Raw genomic sequence first — 16,164 nt, 5'->3', positions numbered from 1 at the left:
CCATTAAACATCCAAAACAGATAATATAATATCATGGAACAATCAAAAATTATAGAAAGCATCCCCAAGCATAATTCATGCTCGTCCTCGAGTAGGTAAATGATAAAAATAGATTTTTTGATGTGGAATGCTACCTAACATAATGATCAATGCAATTTTCTTTATTGTGGCATGAATGTTCAGATCCGAAAGATTCAAAAAAAAGTTTAATATTGACATAAAAATAATAATACTTCAAGCATACTAACAAAGTAATCATGTCTTCTCAAAATAACATGGCCAAAGAAAGATATCCCTACAAAATCATATAGTCTGGCTATGCTCTATCTTCATCACACAAAATATTTAAATCATGCATAACCCTGATGACAAGCCAAGCAATTGTTTCATACTTTTGATGTTCTCAAACTTTTTCAATCTTCACGCAATACATGAGCGTGAGCCATGGACATAGCACTATAGGTGGAATACAATGGTGGTTGTGGAGAAGACAAAAAGGAGAAGATAGTCTCACATCAACTAGGCATATCAACGGGCTATGGAGATGCCCATCAATAGATAGCAATGTGAGTGAGTAGGGGTTGCCATGCAACGGATGCACTAGAGCTATAAGTGTATGAAAGCTCAAAAAGAAACTAAGTGGGTGTGCATCCAACTCGCTCGCTCACGAAGACCTAGGGCATTTTGAGGAAGCCCGTCATTGGAATATACAAGCCAAGTTCTATAATGAAAAATTCCCACTAGTATATGAAAGTGACAAAATAGGAGACTCCCTATCATGAAGATCATGGTGCTACTTTGAAGCAGAAGTGCGGAAAAAGGATAGTAGCATTGCCCCTTCTCTATTTTTCTCTCTCTTTATCTCTCTTTTTATTTGGGTCTTTTCTCTTTTTATGGCCTCTTTTTTGTCCTTTCTTTATTTTCCATCCGGAGTCTCATCTCGACGACTCGACTTGTGGGAGAATCATAGTCTCCATCATCCTATCCTCAGTGGGACAATGCTCTAATAATGAAGATCATCACACTTTTATTTACTTACAACTCAAGAATTACAACTCGATATTGAAACAAAATATGACTCTATGTGAATGCCTCCGGCGGTGTACCAAGATGTGCAATGAATCAAGAGTGACATGTATGAAAAATTATGAACGGTGGCTTTGCCACAAATACGATGTCAACTACATGATCATGCAAAGCAATATGACAATGATCAAGCATGTCATAATAAACGGAACGGTGGAAAGTTACATGGCAATATATATCAGAATGGCTATGGAAATGCCATAATAGGTAGGTATGGTGGCTGTTTTGAGGAAGGTAAATGGTGGGTTTATGGTATTGGCGAAAGTTGTGCGGTAATAGAGAGGCTAGCAATGGTGGAAGGGTGAGTATAATCCATGGACTCAGCATTAGTCATAAAGAACACACATGCTTGTTGCAAAAATCTATTAGTTATCAAAACAAAGTACTACGCGCATGATCCTAGGGGGGTAGATTGGTAGGAAAAGACCATCGCTCATCCCCGACCGCCACTCATAAGCAATACAATCAAAAAATAAATCATGCTCCGACTTCATCACATAACGGTTCACCATAGGTGCATGCTACAAGAATCACAAACTTTAACACAAGTATCTCTCAAATTCACAACTACTCAACTAGCATGACTCTAATGGGAAAATTTTTCTTTTGCCACAATAGGTGCACGAGTCAATATCACCATCTTCATATCTCAAAACAATCATAAAGAATCAAACTTCTCATAGTATTAAATGCACTTTATATGGAAGTTTTTATTATACCCATCTTGGATGCCCATCATATTAGGACTAATTTTATAGCCAAAGAAAATTACCATGTTGTTCTAAAAGACTCTCAAAATAATATAAGTGAAGCATGAGAGATCAATAATTTCTATCAAATAAAACCACCACCGTGCTCTAAAAATATATAAGCGAAGCACATAGAGCAAAAATTATCTAGCTCAAAAGATATAAGTGAAGCACATAGAGTATTCTAATAAATTACGATTCATGTGTGTCTCTCCCAAAAGGTGTGTACATCAAGGATGATTGTGGTAAACTAAAAAGCAAAGACTCAAATCATTCAAGACGCTCCAAGCAAAACACATATCATGTGGTGAATAAAAATATAGCCTCAAGTAAAGTTACCGATAGACGAAGACGAAAGAGGGGATGCCTTCCGGGGCATCCCCAAACTTAGGCTTTTGGTTGTCCTTGAATTTTACCTTGGGGTGCCTTGGGCATCCCAAAGCTTAGGATCTTGCCACTCCTTATTCCAAAATCCATCAAATCTTTACCCAAAAACTTGAAATCTTCACAACACAAAACTTGAACAGAAAATCTCATGAGCTCCGTTAGTATAAGAAAATAAACCACCACTTTTAGGTATTGTAATGAACTCAGTCTTTATTCATATTAGTGTTAAACCTACTGTATTCCAACTTCTCTATGATTCATACCCCCCGATACTACTCATAGATTCATCAAAATAAGCAAACAACACACGAAAAACAGAATCTGTCAAAAATAGAACAGTCTGTAGCAATCTGGAGATTTCGAATGCTTTTGTAACTCCAAAAATTCTGAAAAATTCGGACGACCAGGATAAAAAGTATGCAACTAGAAGTTTTTGTCGATCCTGAAGGTGCTAACAAAGTGCGCAAGCTCCAGCGATCCATCTATGGACATGGTGCAATCATCTCGGAGTTGGAATATACGCTTTGATGAGGTGATCAAAGCATATGATTTTATACTGTCTTATGGTGAAGCCTATATTTATAAGTGAGTGGGAGCTCTGTAGCATTTCTGATATTATATGTGGATGACATATTGTTAATTGGAAATGATATAGAATTTCTGGATAGCATAAAAGGATACTTGAATAAGAATTTTTCAATGAAAGACCTTGGTGAAGTTGCTTATATATTGGGCATGAAGATCTATAGGGATAGATCGAGAAGCTTAATAGGACTTTCACAAAGCACACACCTTGAAAAAGGTTTGAAGAAGTTCAAAAATGGATTTGTCAAAGAAAGAGTTCTTGCCTGTGTAATAAGGTGTGAAGTTGAGTAAGACTCAAAACCCGACCACAGCAGAATATATAGAGAGAATGAAAGTCATTCCCTATGCCTCAGGCATAGTTCTATAAAGTATGCCATGGTGTGTAGCAGACCTGTTGTGTGCCTTGCCATGAGTTTGGCAAGGGGGTACAATAGTGATCTAGGAGTAGATCACTAGACAGCGGTCAAAATTATCCTTAGGTACCTAAAGAGGACTAAGGAAATGTTTCTCGGTTATGGAGGTGATAAAGAGTTCGCCGTAAAGAGTTACATCGATGCAAGCTTTGACACCGATCCGGATGACTATGAATATCAATCTGGATACATATTAAAAGCGGGAGCAATTAGCTAGAGTAGCTCCATGTAGAGCATTATGGACATAGAAATTTGCAACATACATACGGATCTGAATGTGACAAACTCGTTGACTAAACCTCTCTCACAAGCAAAACATGATCACACCTTAGTACTATTTGGATGTTAATCACATAGCAATGTGAACTAGATTATTGACTCTAGTAAACTCTTTGGGTGTTGGTCACATGGTGATGTGAACTATGGGTGTTAATCACATGGCGATGTGAACTAGATTATTGACTCTAGTGCAAGTGGGAGACTGAAGGAAATATGCCCTAGAGGCAATAATAAAGTTATTATTTTATATTTCCTTATTCATGATAAAGGTTTATTATTCATGCTAGAATTGTATTGATCGGAAACCTAAATACATGTGTGAATATATAAACAAATACCGTGTCCCCATTAAGCCTCTACTAGACTAGCTCGTTTATCAAAGATGGTTATGGTTTCCTAACCATAGACATGTGTTGTCATTTGATAATGGGATCACATCATTAGGAGAATGATGTGATGGACAAGACCCATCCGTTAACTTAGCATATTGATCGTGCAGTTTATTGCTACTACTTTCTTCATGTCAAATACATATTCCTTCGATCAGGATATTATGCAACTCCCAGATACCGAAGGAATGCCTTGTGTGCTATTAAATGTCACAACGTAATTGGGTGATCATAAATATGCTCTACAGGTATCTCTGAAGGTGTTTGTTGGGTTGGCATAGATCGAGATTAGGATTTGTCACTCCGAGTGTCGGAGAGGTATCTCTGGGCCCTCTCGGTAATACACATCATAAGCTTGCAAGCAAATGACTAAGGAGTTGGTCACAAGGTGATGTATTATGGAATTAGTAAAGAGACTTGCCGGTAACGAGATTGAATTAGGTATGAAGATACCGACGATCGAATCTCGGGCAAGTAACATACTGATGGACAAAGGGAATTACGTATGTTGTCATAACGGTTCGACCAATAAAGATCTTCGTAGAATATATAGGAGCCAATATGGACATCCAGGTTCTGCTATTTGTTATTGACCGGAGAGGTGTCTTGGTCATGTCTACATAGTTCTCGAACCCGTAGGGTCCGCACGCTTAACGTTCGATGACGATATTGTATTATATGAGTTATGTGATTTGGTGACCGAATGTTGTTCGGAGTCCCAGATGAGATCACAGACATGACGAGGAGTCTTGAAATGGTTGAGAGGTAAAGATTGATATATAGGACGATAGTATTCGGACACTGGAAGTGTTCCGGAGGATAGCGGGTACATATCGGGTCACCGGAAGGGGTTCCGGGCACCCCCGGCAAAAGATATGGGCCTTATGGGCCACGAGGGGAAACGCACCAGCCACCAGGGGCTGGTGCGCCCCCCATATGGGTCGTACCAAAGGGAGAAGGAAAGGGGGGATTCGGCCTCCCCCTTCCCTTTCTCCCCCTCCTCTTTCCTTCCCCCTCCGATAAATAAGGAAGGGGGGCGTCGGCCTAGGAGGAACCCAAGTAGGATTCAGTCCTACTTGGGGCGCCTCCTGGCCTCTCCCCTCTCCCTACCACCTATATATATGTGGGGGGGCGCCCCCTAGCACACACCAGACAATTGTTAGCCGTGTGCGGCGTCCCCTCCACCGTTTACTCCCATGGTCATATCTTCGTAGTGCTTAGGCGAAGCCCTGCGAGGATCACTTCACCATCACCGTCATCATGCCGTCGTGCTGATGGAACTCATCTACAACCTCGACAACTTGCTGGATCAAAAAGGCGAGGGACATCACCGAGCTGAACGTGTGAAGAACGCGGAGGTGCTATGTGTTCAGTACTTCCTCGGTTGAAGCACGAAGAAGTTCGACTACATCAACCGCGTTGAGAAACGCTTCTGCTTATGATCTATGAGGGTATGTACACACACTCTCCCCCTCATTGCTATGAATCTCCATGAATAGATCATTGCGTGTGCATAGATTTTTTTTGTTTTCCATGCAACAATTCCCAACAATGAGGCCTCCTCGGGGTTGACCTCTGTCGAGACGGTGGAGCAGAACACGAATCCAAGCAAGGCCGAACCCTGGTCTTCGGACACCATGCCAGTGCCGGGGCTCAAAGCTGAACCCATAGTGAGGAGAGCGGGTCTGGCTGGGGTTGACTCCCCATCTTCCGATGCCGAACTCCCCTGAAGGCTCGAGACCGAATCCGAAATAGGGAGGGAGGGTCCGGACAGGATTGATTCCTGGTCTTCGGACGTAGGTAGTGCTTCTAAGCTCGAAGCCGATAGCGCAGTAGGGGTTGATCCGGAGATCGGACCAGGGAGAGTCCCCAAAGTCAATGCTTTGGAGGCCGTGGTTGTTGAAGGTACATCTGAGAAGCCAGTGAAGATCAGATTGCCCTGAGCGTCAGTGAGATACTCAAAGGTTACCAAACCTGATATTTTGCTCAGGGGCGAAACTGTCGACCTGGTTGAGATGACCGGTCGAGTCAGTGTGCAAGACAATGCGGCTGAACGCGAAAAGTTGCCCGGGGACAAAGATGTCCCCAGTGTTGATGCCGTCTCCGATGATCAGGCAAGCCATCGACCCTTCGGCGATCCGATAGCGGAACTCTCAATGCAAGCACTAATGTCGGTGTCAAAACCTGTGGACCTCGGGTAGGGGGTCACGAACTGTGGATCTTGGATCGATGGGGAACAAGGGACGCAAAACACGATACTTACCCAGGTTTGGGCCCTCTCTAAGAGGTAATACCGTACGTCCTGCTTGATTGTATTGCTTGTGCATATGGGGGTTACAGAGTTGATCTACCTCGAGATCAGAGGAACTAAACCCTAACTAGTAGGATGGTGATTGTTCTCCTAGACTCTACGGACTAAACCCCCTGGTTTATATAGATACCAGTGGTACCAGGGTTTACTGATAGTCGGTTACATCAAGGAAACATCGGATCTTCCATCTTGACTCAGGGTACACACCAAGGCACAAAATGTCTTTGGTCCGGATACGGTGCAGCCCAATGGTCCGGCCCACGTGAGATGAGTCGGCACCCCGAGGACCCCTAGTCCAGGACTCACTCAGGGGCCACCGTTAAGCCCTAGGCCAGTAGGCCCGAGGTACCCTAGTTCCTGATAGGCCGACAATCCTCTTCCTCCTCCTCCGACTCTGGCGAATCCGGAGGCAGACCGACAGTGAAACGAGTCGCACACTTGGCCCGGATCTCCTCTAGGAGCTGCAACCGGTGCTTCAGCATTAACATCGCGTACGTGGTGATCTGGCGCCTTGGCATGCCAAACACGCGATGGATTGGAAGAGGCGGTGATAGGGAGGAGAAAGGAGAAGGAATGGGGCTGATAGGGTTTGACTGCCACCGTCCGGCTTAAATAGATGTCCTCCTTCCTTAGGTGGCACACCGGAGCGGCGCCACATGGCGTGGAGTGGAGGAGGCACTCGTCGAACCGACGGTCTGTCTTAAACCTGTGTGACCCTATCGATCAGTCTGACGTGGCGCCCACGTCCGAACGTCCCATATCCACCCCATATATGGGCAGGGGTATAAAGAGTGCCGCTCAGCTCAAACGTTTGAGCCGGCCATGGGAGCCCGGTTGGGTGGCAAAAAACGTATAGGCACTGACTGGGTAGCCCGCCCAGGAGTTCGGGGCGGCTATGGGGTCCGATTGCAGATGCTCTTACACGGGGGTTCGACTCCTCTGCAGTACGGTTATTACTGCACAGGTACTGTAGCAGGCACAATCTGCCATCCAATTTAATCCGCTGGCTCTCAGCAACAAAACTCGTCGTGTGAACATCGACCGAGCTGAGCACTCGACTAAGTTTTTCCCAAATCAAACATAGCACTTGGTTTTGCTCCGTCGTCGCCAAATCCGGTCAACATGCACTGTTTCGTCCGATGCCCTTCACCGGCTGCTGCAAGGGATGGATGGGACGCAACTGCTGCGGGAGTAGACATCAGACTAGAGACGCGGCTGCTGCACCATATCTCACTGCGAGCAGCTGTTCGACGACGAGCTCCATGAGGAGAAGGACGACGGCGAGCTCCACAAGCCCAACAACAATGACAAGCTGGAGGCTCCTCCCGGCAAACTCGGCGAGGAATACGGCCACGGCCATGCCCAACCGCATCGAGGTAGTGGATTGGCGCACATGCACGTAGTACACTGGCTGCATCGTGTACGGTGGCGGCAGGGCCGGTCATGGGGCGTCCTCTCCGACGTATGAGTGAACAGGGGCGCCCAACACGGGAGCCAGCACATCATCATTGTCGTCACCCTGCGCCATCTCCGTGTCAGGCCTGAGCTGGGCTCATGGGAATTTGTATCGAAGTACAAGAGGTAATCCATGACCTCCGAGACGATCGATGAGACCTTAGACAGGGGCCGATGAGCCACTGGTCGGAGGAGGCGTTGCCGACAACAACAGAGAGTACACACCTCAATGCTTCAGCGGAGGATTGGTCTGGCATGGAGACGAAGAGAGAGAAGTGCAAGGCGGGGCGGCTTGATGATGGCGAGGCTCTGGGCGCGCTCGAGCTCTTGCATGAGGTTGTTGACGTGTCATCCGAATAGACGAAGATGAGCAGGTTGAGGGCATGGTGCGGAAGCTGATACATGAGCATCGAGTTGGGCTCGCCAGGGACGAAGAGGACGAAGGGCCGAGCTTGACGAGCACATGGAAGAGGACGACGTGGGGACGATCCCAGTCTGGCAGCCGAGAAGCGTCAGATTAAAATGGATAGCTAATTGGCCTCCTATAGTACGCGTACAATAATAGCTGTACTGCAGAGGAGCCGAACCCCTTAAGCCCTGTATAATGCAAGGTCCTTGCGAGAGATAGTTGGAGAAATAAACCAATCTTTTTTAAGCACCGGTACCTATTTCTATAAAAGAGCCGTCTAATTGAACGTCTACCTGTAGAAATAAGCATCAGTGATTAAAAAAATCAATTTATTTTTATAAGCACCTAGCATTATGCAAGGCCTTACAAGGTTACCTTCGTGTATAACGCGGTGCGTCCTCTCCTGATGCCAAAGGCCAACTATCGCGGCTCGCCTCTTGCGTGCCGCACGGCGCGCAAATTGCACCGCCGCCCGCCCGCCCGCCTGTCACTTGACACCGATCGAATTCCCTCCGCCTGGCAGTTTCATCGGGCGTTGCTGGGCTCAGGCTGCCCATAGTGGGGGTAACATAAGTGGTAACATGCACTTGGGACTAACAAACATGCTTATGTGGCACATAATTAAAGAAAAGAAAGAGTGTTAGAGTAACATAGGTAGATACCGTATCATGTTAAATGCTATGCTACTTTGTGTCATGCATGGCAATAAATATGATCATCTATGATACTAGTTTATAATACTATGCATTATGGAGGTAGTATCATACACTATTATCATACACATGTTATTAACATATGATACTTTCCACTATGAGTAGTCTCACGGCTTGTTTTGCCTCATTTCTCCCCTGCGCGGTCAGGTGCCCGGGAGCACCCACGCCAGGAAACGATAAAATTTCTAGTACCGATCGTGATATGGACCACATATATTCTTCGCCTCTTTTTTCCAGGCCCAAAATATGCCCCGAACTTCTTTTTTAGAGTCCGATATTCCTCATCTTGGCCGGCATTCATGCCCACTATCAGGCCATCGTCACGCATCTGTTGATCTATCGAAACACATCTAGTGGTAGACCGCGCGAGCACACCGTTCGATGCTCATGTTGGTTGGATGTAGTTTCTCGCCGATTGCTTTCAAAAAATTAAAAAAACCACACGCCACCTTGACTTGCTAGGATCAAGAAAAGCACAGGGTTTACGCCACTGACAACCGAGCGATGGCAGTAGCTTTCATCAGATCATAGTTAGTTGACGGCACGTTTTCATGGGCGTCCGTACCTTCGTGTTGTTAGTGGCAACCACCAATATTTTGCTTCCCTTTTTCTTCCAAAAAAAACTGCCCGTACCACATGTTACGCCGTCTCTCATTTTTTTCTTTATTATATTCACAATAACATATGCATGTAGAAATTCTACAGATGTGGAATGCCATGATTAACTTTCGAGCCCATCTCATCTCATCTCATCTCATCTCACAAGAGAAAAAGGTGAAATGTATAGTGCTGAAAGGCTACAAATATTCGGCCGCAACAGGCGGAGCGGCTGCCTTGCCCCCCGCTAGATTTCAGGAGCCCGCTTCGGCCGCGTCGCTTCGCTGCTCCGCCCCCACAACGCACGCGCCCACCTTCCTTCCTTCCCTCCCAGCCGTCCGATCGCCCACACGTGGCCGCGCCGCCCGCCCTATACCGCCCGCGGCCCCGCCGACGCCGCTCCTTTTTGTCCTCCGGCGGAGGCGGCCGGAGCGGCCTAGGGTTCCGGCGAGTCCCTGCTCCGGGCCCAATCCTCGGTCGAGCTGGAGGACACGCGTAGCCCCGGCTTCTTCTGCGGCGACCTCTGGTGCGGCCTCATGGAGCCCAAGCCCAACACCGCGCTCGCCCACAAGCGTATCCTTTGCTCCTTGCCCATCCATCCGGAGCTGGATCTGATGCATGATCCCGGGCTTGTCTTTCTTGGATCAATGGGGTTTGTCCGTGCTCTGAAATTGTTTTCATTTTCTAACCATCCCAGTGCTGGTGGTGAGCTGGGTGATTCCATTGCCATCCAACTCCGTTGCTTCTCTTTGATGATCCGTCAGGGACACCGCTGTATTTGATCAAAATTCTGGATTTTTTTTTGTTTCTTTTTTGTGTGTGTATTTGTTCAGTTTGGTACCAGTGTTTCTGCTTTTTTGTTTCATCGACAGGCGTGTGTGCTCAACCTGATTTACCATACTTCTTTATGGTTGTTTAATCTAAAGCATTGGGAAAGCTTTTGCTCTGATATTGCTTTAAGGGACTTTTTGATCCATGCGTGCTCCTTCAGATCGCGGTTTCAAAATAAATAAATCGTGGGTGCGTAGCATTTTTCATGGAAAGTTCGATCCAGTTCAATCTACTATTGACATAATTGAGTTTTGCCGTCCTACCATACCATGGCAGGTCTCTGTTGTTTTATATTCAGAATTAGAATTGTTAGGTATCCCTCACATGTCGGATTTTCAAAGATGGCGAGAGCTGAGCCAACTTGACAGCTACACCAATAATATGGTTTGTGTACTTACGGATACGGTTGCTGTATGCCCTTATTGATCTGTTGCTGCATGCTGTTTGCGAGCCATGAACTTGTTCAAGTAATGGTCTCTTGCACTTGATCAGATGATCGCTATAGATCTTCTGATTTGATGAGCTCACTAAACGCAATTATTGTGCATTATTGGACTAAGGACATTTTAATCCATCAATCTGGGCTTGCTGGCTTATTTTATTCTCACTCATGGACGATGGCCTTTCAAGCATATATTCTGTTTGCAAGCCTTGACTTTTGTATCTTCCAGCTATAGAAGAGGCAGTAGACAACTTGACGATTGATGCTAGCACGAAGGCAAGCAACGGCAACTTGGTAAGATTCTAATTTCTCGAGACATATAGTATAGTCCTTGCTTATCTTAGCGTACAAGGAATTGTTCCTTGTTTGGTTGGTTGGGCTATATCTATCGTGTACTTGCTGATTCCTTTCGTGCCCAATCTTTGCAGCCTGCTGCAAAAGACGTGAGTTCTTCGGATGCAATATCATGCATTTCCTCGGCAGATGCAGCTAGTACTGCTGCCAAGGATGCTGAGATGAACCAAGGAACTTATATGGGGGACCAAGGGATGTATTACTACGGGTACTATTATCCAGGTGGGTAGAATAGATCAGTACTATGATCTGAAGTCCTGAAAACAGAGGTACTGTTCTTTCAGTTTGATGGTTTGATCATTATTCTAGGCTCATTTGGAGGATGGGATGAGAATAGCTACTATGCTGGATCGAATGGACTGGAGATGCAACCGACAGTAAGTTATCAAACAGTGTACTTTATCAATCATGTTATATGCCTTCCCTACAGTAGTCACAAGTGGTCCTGTGTAAATAAAACCAAAAAATGCCGCACTTAGTGCATCTATGGTGGTATGGTGGTACCAGCTAGCTTTGCACTTATTTGCAACCATCTTTTCCTTGCCTTTCCTTTGCAATGTTGGGGAAAGTATCAGCTTTGGTTGTTAATATCACTCTTTTATTCTTCCATTAGTATCTTCATGCCAACAATATTCTTTGCAAACCTTTACAAAAAATGTATACCTTTTCTTTTTTGCTTTAGTTGTCACCACACAATATGCTGTCATGAACAGATGATTAACTTATTCTGGTGATTGAGATAAACAAATTTAAATGGTTGCCGGTGAATGGAATGTCTATTCAGGGGATGCTTTTACTATTCCATGCTGTACAAAGAATTGCGGTCAAGCACTGTAGCTAATTTATTTTGATTGAGATCTTAAATGATGAAGAGCCAATTACAAAAGGGCTGTGCAGACTTCAGAGTACTCGATTTAACAGTTGACTTTTGCATTGCACTGTTTTGTTTTGTTTTGTTCCCTATTAAGTTATTACCGAATCTAATCAATTTTAGAGTGAACTGCTTCTTGAAGATACAGCTGTGGAGGCTGACATATCACTATAGAACTGAGCTTATACCTGTTTTGTAATCTGTTTCAGGTGGTTCAAGCTGAGAATGGATCTTATTTGTGTTATGTTCCGGGTTACGAAAATGGATATACTGCTTATAGTCCAGTCGTTCCTGGAAATGGCGTGGATGGTCAGTATGTCAGCAAAGAGCCATATTACTCCGCTGTGGTTCCAGTGCAGGACCCTTCTACACCTGGCATGTATGCTCAACCAATTGCTTACGGACCTGAGCTAGTCCCCGCATACACATGGGACCCTTATGTTCTTCTGGATGGGGTTCAGGGACATCCTGTTGGTGTGCACCAAACGAACTACCCTACAAGATCAAACTACCCTTCCAATAAGCATGCTGTTCCATCTTCAAAAGCTTCACGCAGCACAAAGTATGCATCAGGTACCACCAAAGGATCATCATCAGCTGTAGACACAGTGCCAACCTCCGCCAATAACCATCCATCATCAAAGTTTGCAAATAAGGTACTGAAAAATTCCTGTAAAACAGGACAAACTACTCTTCTGAGCATAAAGTAGGAAACTTATAAGTTTATATGCTTTTTGTTATGCTAGGCATCTGGTGCTTCCATAACAAAAGGGCATCTTCCGTCTAGCAAGTTTGTGGCGCATACTAACCAAGGGAAAGGAAGCCTTTATCAAAGTAAAGGCATTAATTTGAATGAAAGTGGTAGAAACTGCAACGGGAATGAGAAGCTGAAGGCCAGGAGCAAGCTAAATGAATTTGGTGACCGTGACGTATCAGATAAACCCAACGATGACTCAAAAAACAGTTTGAGCCCAGGAGCAGATTGTTTTGGCTTGTCGGGTGTACAGGAGGTTAACGATGACATACCTTCACTTGTTGCAGTAAGAAGAGATTCATATAATCTTCCTGATTTTGTTACGAAGTATGAGCAAGCTTTATTCTTCGTGATTAAATCTTATAGTGAAGATGATATTCACAAGAGTATCAAGTACAATGTTTGGGCAAGTACTCCTAATGGAAACAAAAGGCTTGACAATGCCTATAAAATTGCACAAGAAAGAATGGCAGGAAAAGGAACCAAATGCCCTGTTTTCCTCTTCTTTTCTGTAAGTACTTATTCCTCAAGCATTTTATCCTGAATATCATCAGAGTAGTGTGATATTCAATCATTTTTTTCTTTGTTTTTGTTGTATCTGACTATTATTGAGTACGTAAGTTTTATATTTAGTGTGCCTCGGTAAGACATGCTGCTTTGTTTATATTTGTGATAATGATGTGCGAGTGCATCCAATTTGATTATTTTGTTTCTCTGGTTCATTGAATTAGGCTCTTTGTTTCGTTTTTTCATTCCACCTACTTCCTCCAGTTCACGAAAAAGTTACATCTTGGACATAACTTCAGTCAATTTTATAGATTTGACCGTCAATATTGTTTTAAATATTTTGTTTGGAAAATTTAGAAATCATATTTGTAGATTTGTCTCAAAAAGTGTTTCCAGGTCATATTTTTTTTGAGCATTATACATATAGTAGAAAATAGTAGTCAGTTCTGTGGTGTGGCTGAGATGCATGTTTCATTATGACTAGTCAATGTGTACGTGCAATGCACGTTAATTTGGAAGTATATTAAGTGCATGCGGATATTAAGTAGGATATTATTTGCGTGTTATTATGTGATTAGCACTATTTTTGGCATGAAATTAACTGCACGCTAAACATGTTGAGCGCTTGACATTGAAGCAGTCTAGGTCGTTGGATTGACATGATTTGATGGTCGAGATTAATTGGATCTGCCCCTTTGGGTCTTTTTATATTGGTATAGATAAATTTGTGGTTGTTTGCTCTATTAACTGTTATACTATAATGACCAGGTTAATGCTAGTGGTCAGTTCTGTGGTGTGGCTGAGATGCTTGGCCCAGTAGATTTCAACAAGAGTATGAACTTCTGGCAACAGGACAAGTGGAATGGATTCTTCCCAGTAAAATGGCACATTATCAAGGATGTGCCTAATCCTCAATTTCGACACATAATATTGGAGAATAATGAGAACAAGCCTGTTACAAACAGCAGGGACACTCAAGAGGTATTGCTTCCACCATCTAACTAGAGAATCCCGGTATTATCAGAGCTAGAATTTAGATCTCTGTTGGTCAATTATCTTGAAAACATCCGAATAAATTTGTTGGTACATAAGTTTCATTTTGTTTTCCCCCGTCATTCTTCTTGCTGGAGAAACATACAATCCTATTTGCGCACTGTGCAACAAATGACTTAATTTGTAATGAATGTTTCACCTACTTACAAAATTGTTAACCTATTTCCTTACCACCTTCACTTGATTCCTCATGTTCTTTGTCATGGAAATAGAATGCTGGTAACATTACAACAAGTGCAGCTTTTTAAGTTATTGTCCATGCTTCTCTCTGGTGCATTCTTTTAATGATCAGTTAATGTTTAATTTTATTCTGGATATTCTCTTATGCCCACTATGCATTACTCACACTTTATTACTGATATTTTATTTTATAAGTTTGGACTCATAACTGGACGACTGAATCCCAGGTCAAGTTTCTACAAGGTGCAGAGATGCTGAACATTTTCAAGAACTTTTCATGCAAAACGTCAATATTGGATGACTTTGACTTCTATGAGAATAGGCAGAAAGTAATGCAGGACAGAAGAGGCAAGCCGCTTACTACATCATTGGATCACCTCACGGTATATAGCGAACTGCTGCATTTACTTTGTCAAGGCAGTGTGTGTCTTGTTATTAAACGCACGCTTTGATAAATCTTATTACCTCCGTATAGTGATATGCCCGTTTGCCATTTGCACTTTCACTTTGTGGTATCATGGAAAGCCTAATAATAACAGGAAAGGATACCCAGTTTTAGTTTGTCGTATTTCTGGACTTAAAATAACTAGATTTACCTGTTGAATGACCATAAATTGATGATAATATGATTCTTTGTTCATGATCGATGATAGAGGGTCACAATTTTACAACGTCGTTTGATTTAAGTTATCTTTTCAGCCGAAGGATGAGAAACCATCAGAGTCTGAAAAGCAAGCTCAATCTGCATGTAACGTAGAGCATCATAATGCCAAGAGAAACGAGGAGCAGAGCAACGATGTTACAACAGATGTTGATACAGCCAAGACAAGTCAGAAGCAGAGCAATGTGGATCCGGCAGATGTTGATACAGCCAAGACAGGTCAGAAGCAGAGCAACGTGGATGCGGCAGATCTTGATACAACCAAGACAAGTGAGCAGAGCAAAGTGGTTGCAGCAGATGTTGATACAGCCAAGACAAGTGAGGGGAGCAATGGTGTTGCAGCAGATCTTGATGCATCAAACAGAAGCGAGGAACAGAGCAACAAGGTCACCGCCGCGATGCTTGATGATACAGGCAAGAGAAGCGAGGAGCAGACGAGCAGCGTCGCCGCGGCAGGCTGATGACAGGATGGGCGCATCTGGACGGAAGCTACATCCAAATCGAGCGACAATAAATTGCTGCGCGGAGCACTGATAGATGGTCAATCATCCTGGAAGCTCCTCTCCGTTGGTCGGTCAAGCGGAGAACAAGAGCCTTGGAGCTGTCTTCCCGTGAGAAATGTTTTCAATGACCGGGAAAAAAAAGGTTCTGAGGCATATCATGGCTGGTAGAGAATTCCCCATGCTACACTCCTTGTCTATTTTTCAGCCAGGAGGAGGGAGTGTTCCAACCATTTTTCTTCCTGTTCTTGTTTCTTCTGTCGTTGTCGTCGTCATCTAATGTCCAGTTCTATTGCTAATGTGTTGAGAAGCAGACCACTTGCCGTGTGGGTTTAAGGGCCTGTTTTAGGTTCTAGCAAAGGTAGAAAAAAGGAAGGGAAAAAAAGAGTCCTGCGTTTAGTTCCACTAGTGTAGATTGACCTCATCTTGTACCATCAGAATTACTTCCATTTGACGAGAAAAGGAGAAGAAAAAAATGGACCGGAGATCTGTTCGTCACCGTGCGGCCTTTCGTTTTCGCTTTGCTCGTTTCTGGTCCGAAACGGGCGTTTGATCCTGGCACGGGCTGGGCATGTGTGGCCGTGGGCCTGGGCCTGCATTGCAAAGCGGCGCAGCTCCTTTCCGGAAGGATTTTGACC

The 16,164-nt window shown here is 44.1% G+C and overlaps 1 protein-coding gene across 1 annotated transcript; it reads left to right on the top strand.

Moving 5' to 3' along the window:
- The first annotated feature begins 9,592 nt into the window (after positions 1–9,592).
- On the top strand, positions 9,593–16,024 carry LOC125544558 (YTH domain-containing protein ECT4). The gene is made up of 9 exons (XM_048708288.1): positions 9,593–9,946; positions 10,876–10,940; positions 11,075–11,222; positions 11,310–11,377; positions 12,081–12,527; positions 12,618–13,136; positions 13,901–14,113; positions 14,593–14,748; positions 15,065–16,024. Exons 1-9 carry the CDS (start codon positions 9,910–9,912, stop codon positions 15,485–15,487), a joined length of 2,076 nt encoding a protein of 691 aa, XP_048564245.1. The 5' UTR covers positions 9,593–9,909; the 3' UTR covers positions 15,488–16,024.
- Positions 16,025–16,164: the final 140 nt, after the last annotated feature.

This window comes from Triticum urartu, chromosome 3 (genome assembly GCF_003073215.2).
Source record: "Triticum urartu cultivar G1812 chromosome 3, Tu2.1, whole genome shotgun sequence".
Lineage (NCBI taxonomy): Eukaryota > Viridiplantae > Streptophyta > Magnoliopsida > Poales > Poaceae > Triticum > Triticum urartu.
This window is presented reverse-complemented; position numbering and strand designations above follow the sequence as displayed.

Bases quoted from the DNA above. Each gene is read 5' to 3' on its own strand.
- LOC125544558 (XM_048708288.1), top strand. From the start codon at position 9,910: ATGGAGCCCAAGCCCAACACCGCGCTCGCCCACAAGC. The intron at 9,947-10,875 runs GTATCCTTTGCT...TGTATCTTCCAG, and splicing joins CACCGCGCTCGCCCACAAGC to CTATAGAAGAGGCAGTAGAC. The intron at 11,223-11,309 runs GTGGGTAGAATA...TCATTATTCTAG, and splicing joins CTACGGGTACTATTATCCAG to GCTCATTTGGAGGATGGGAT.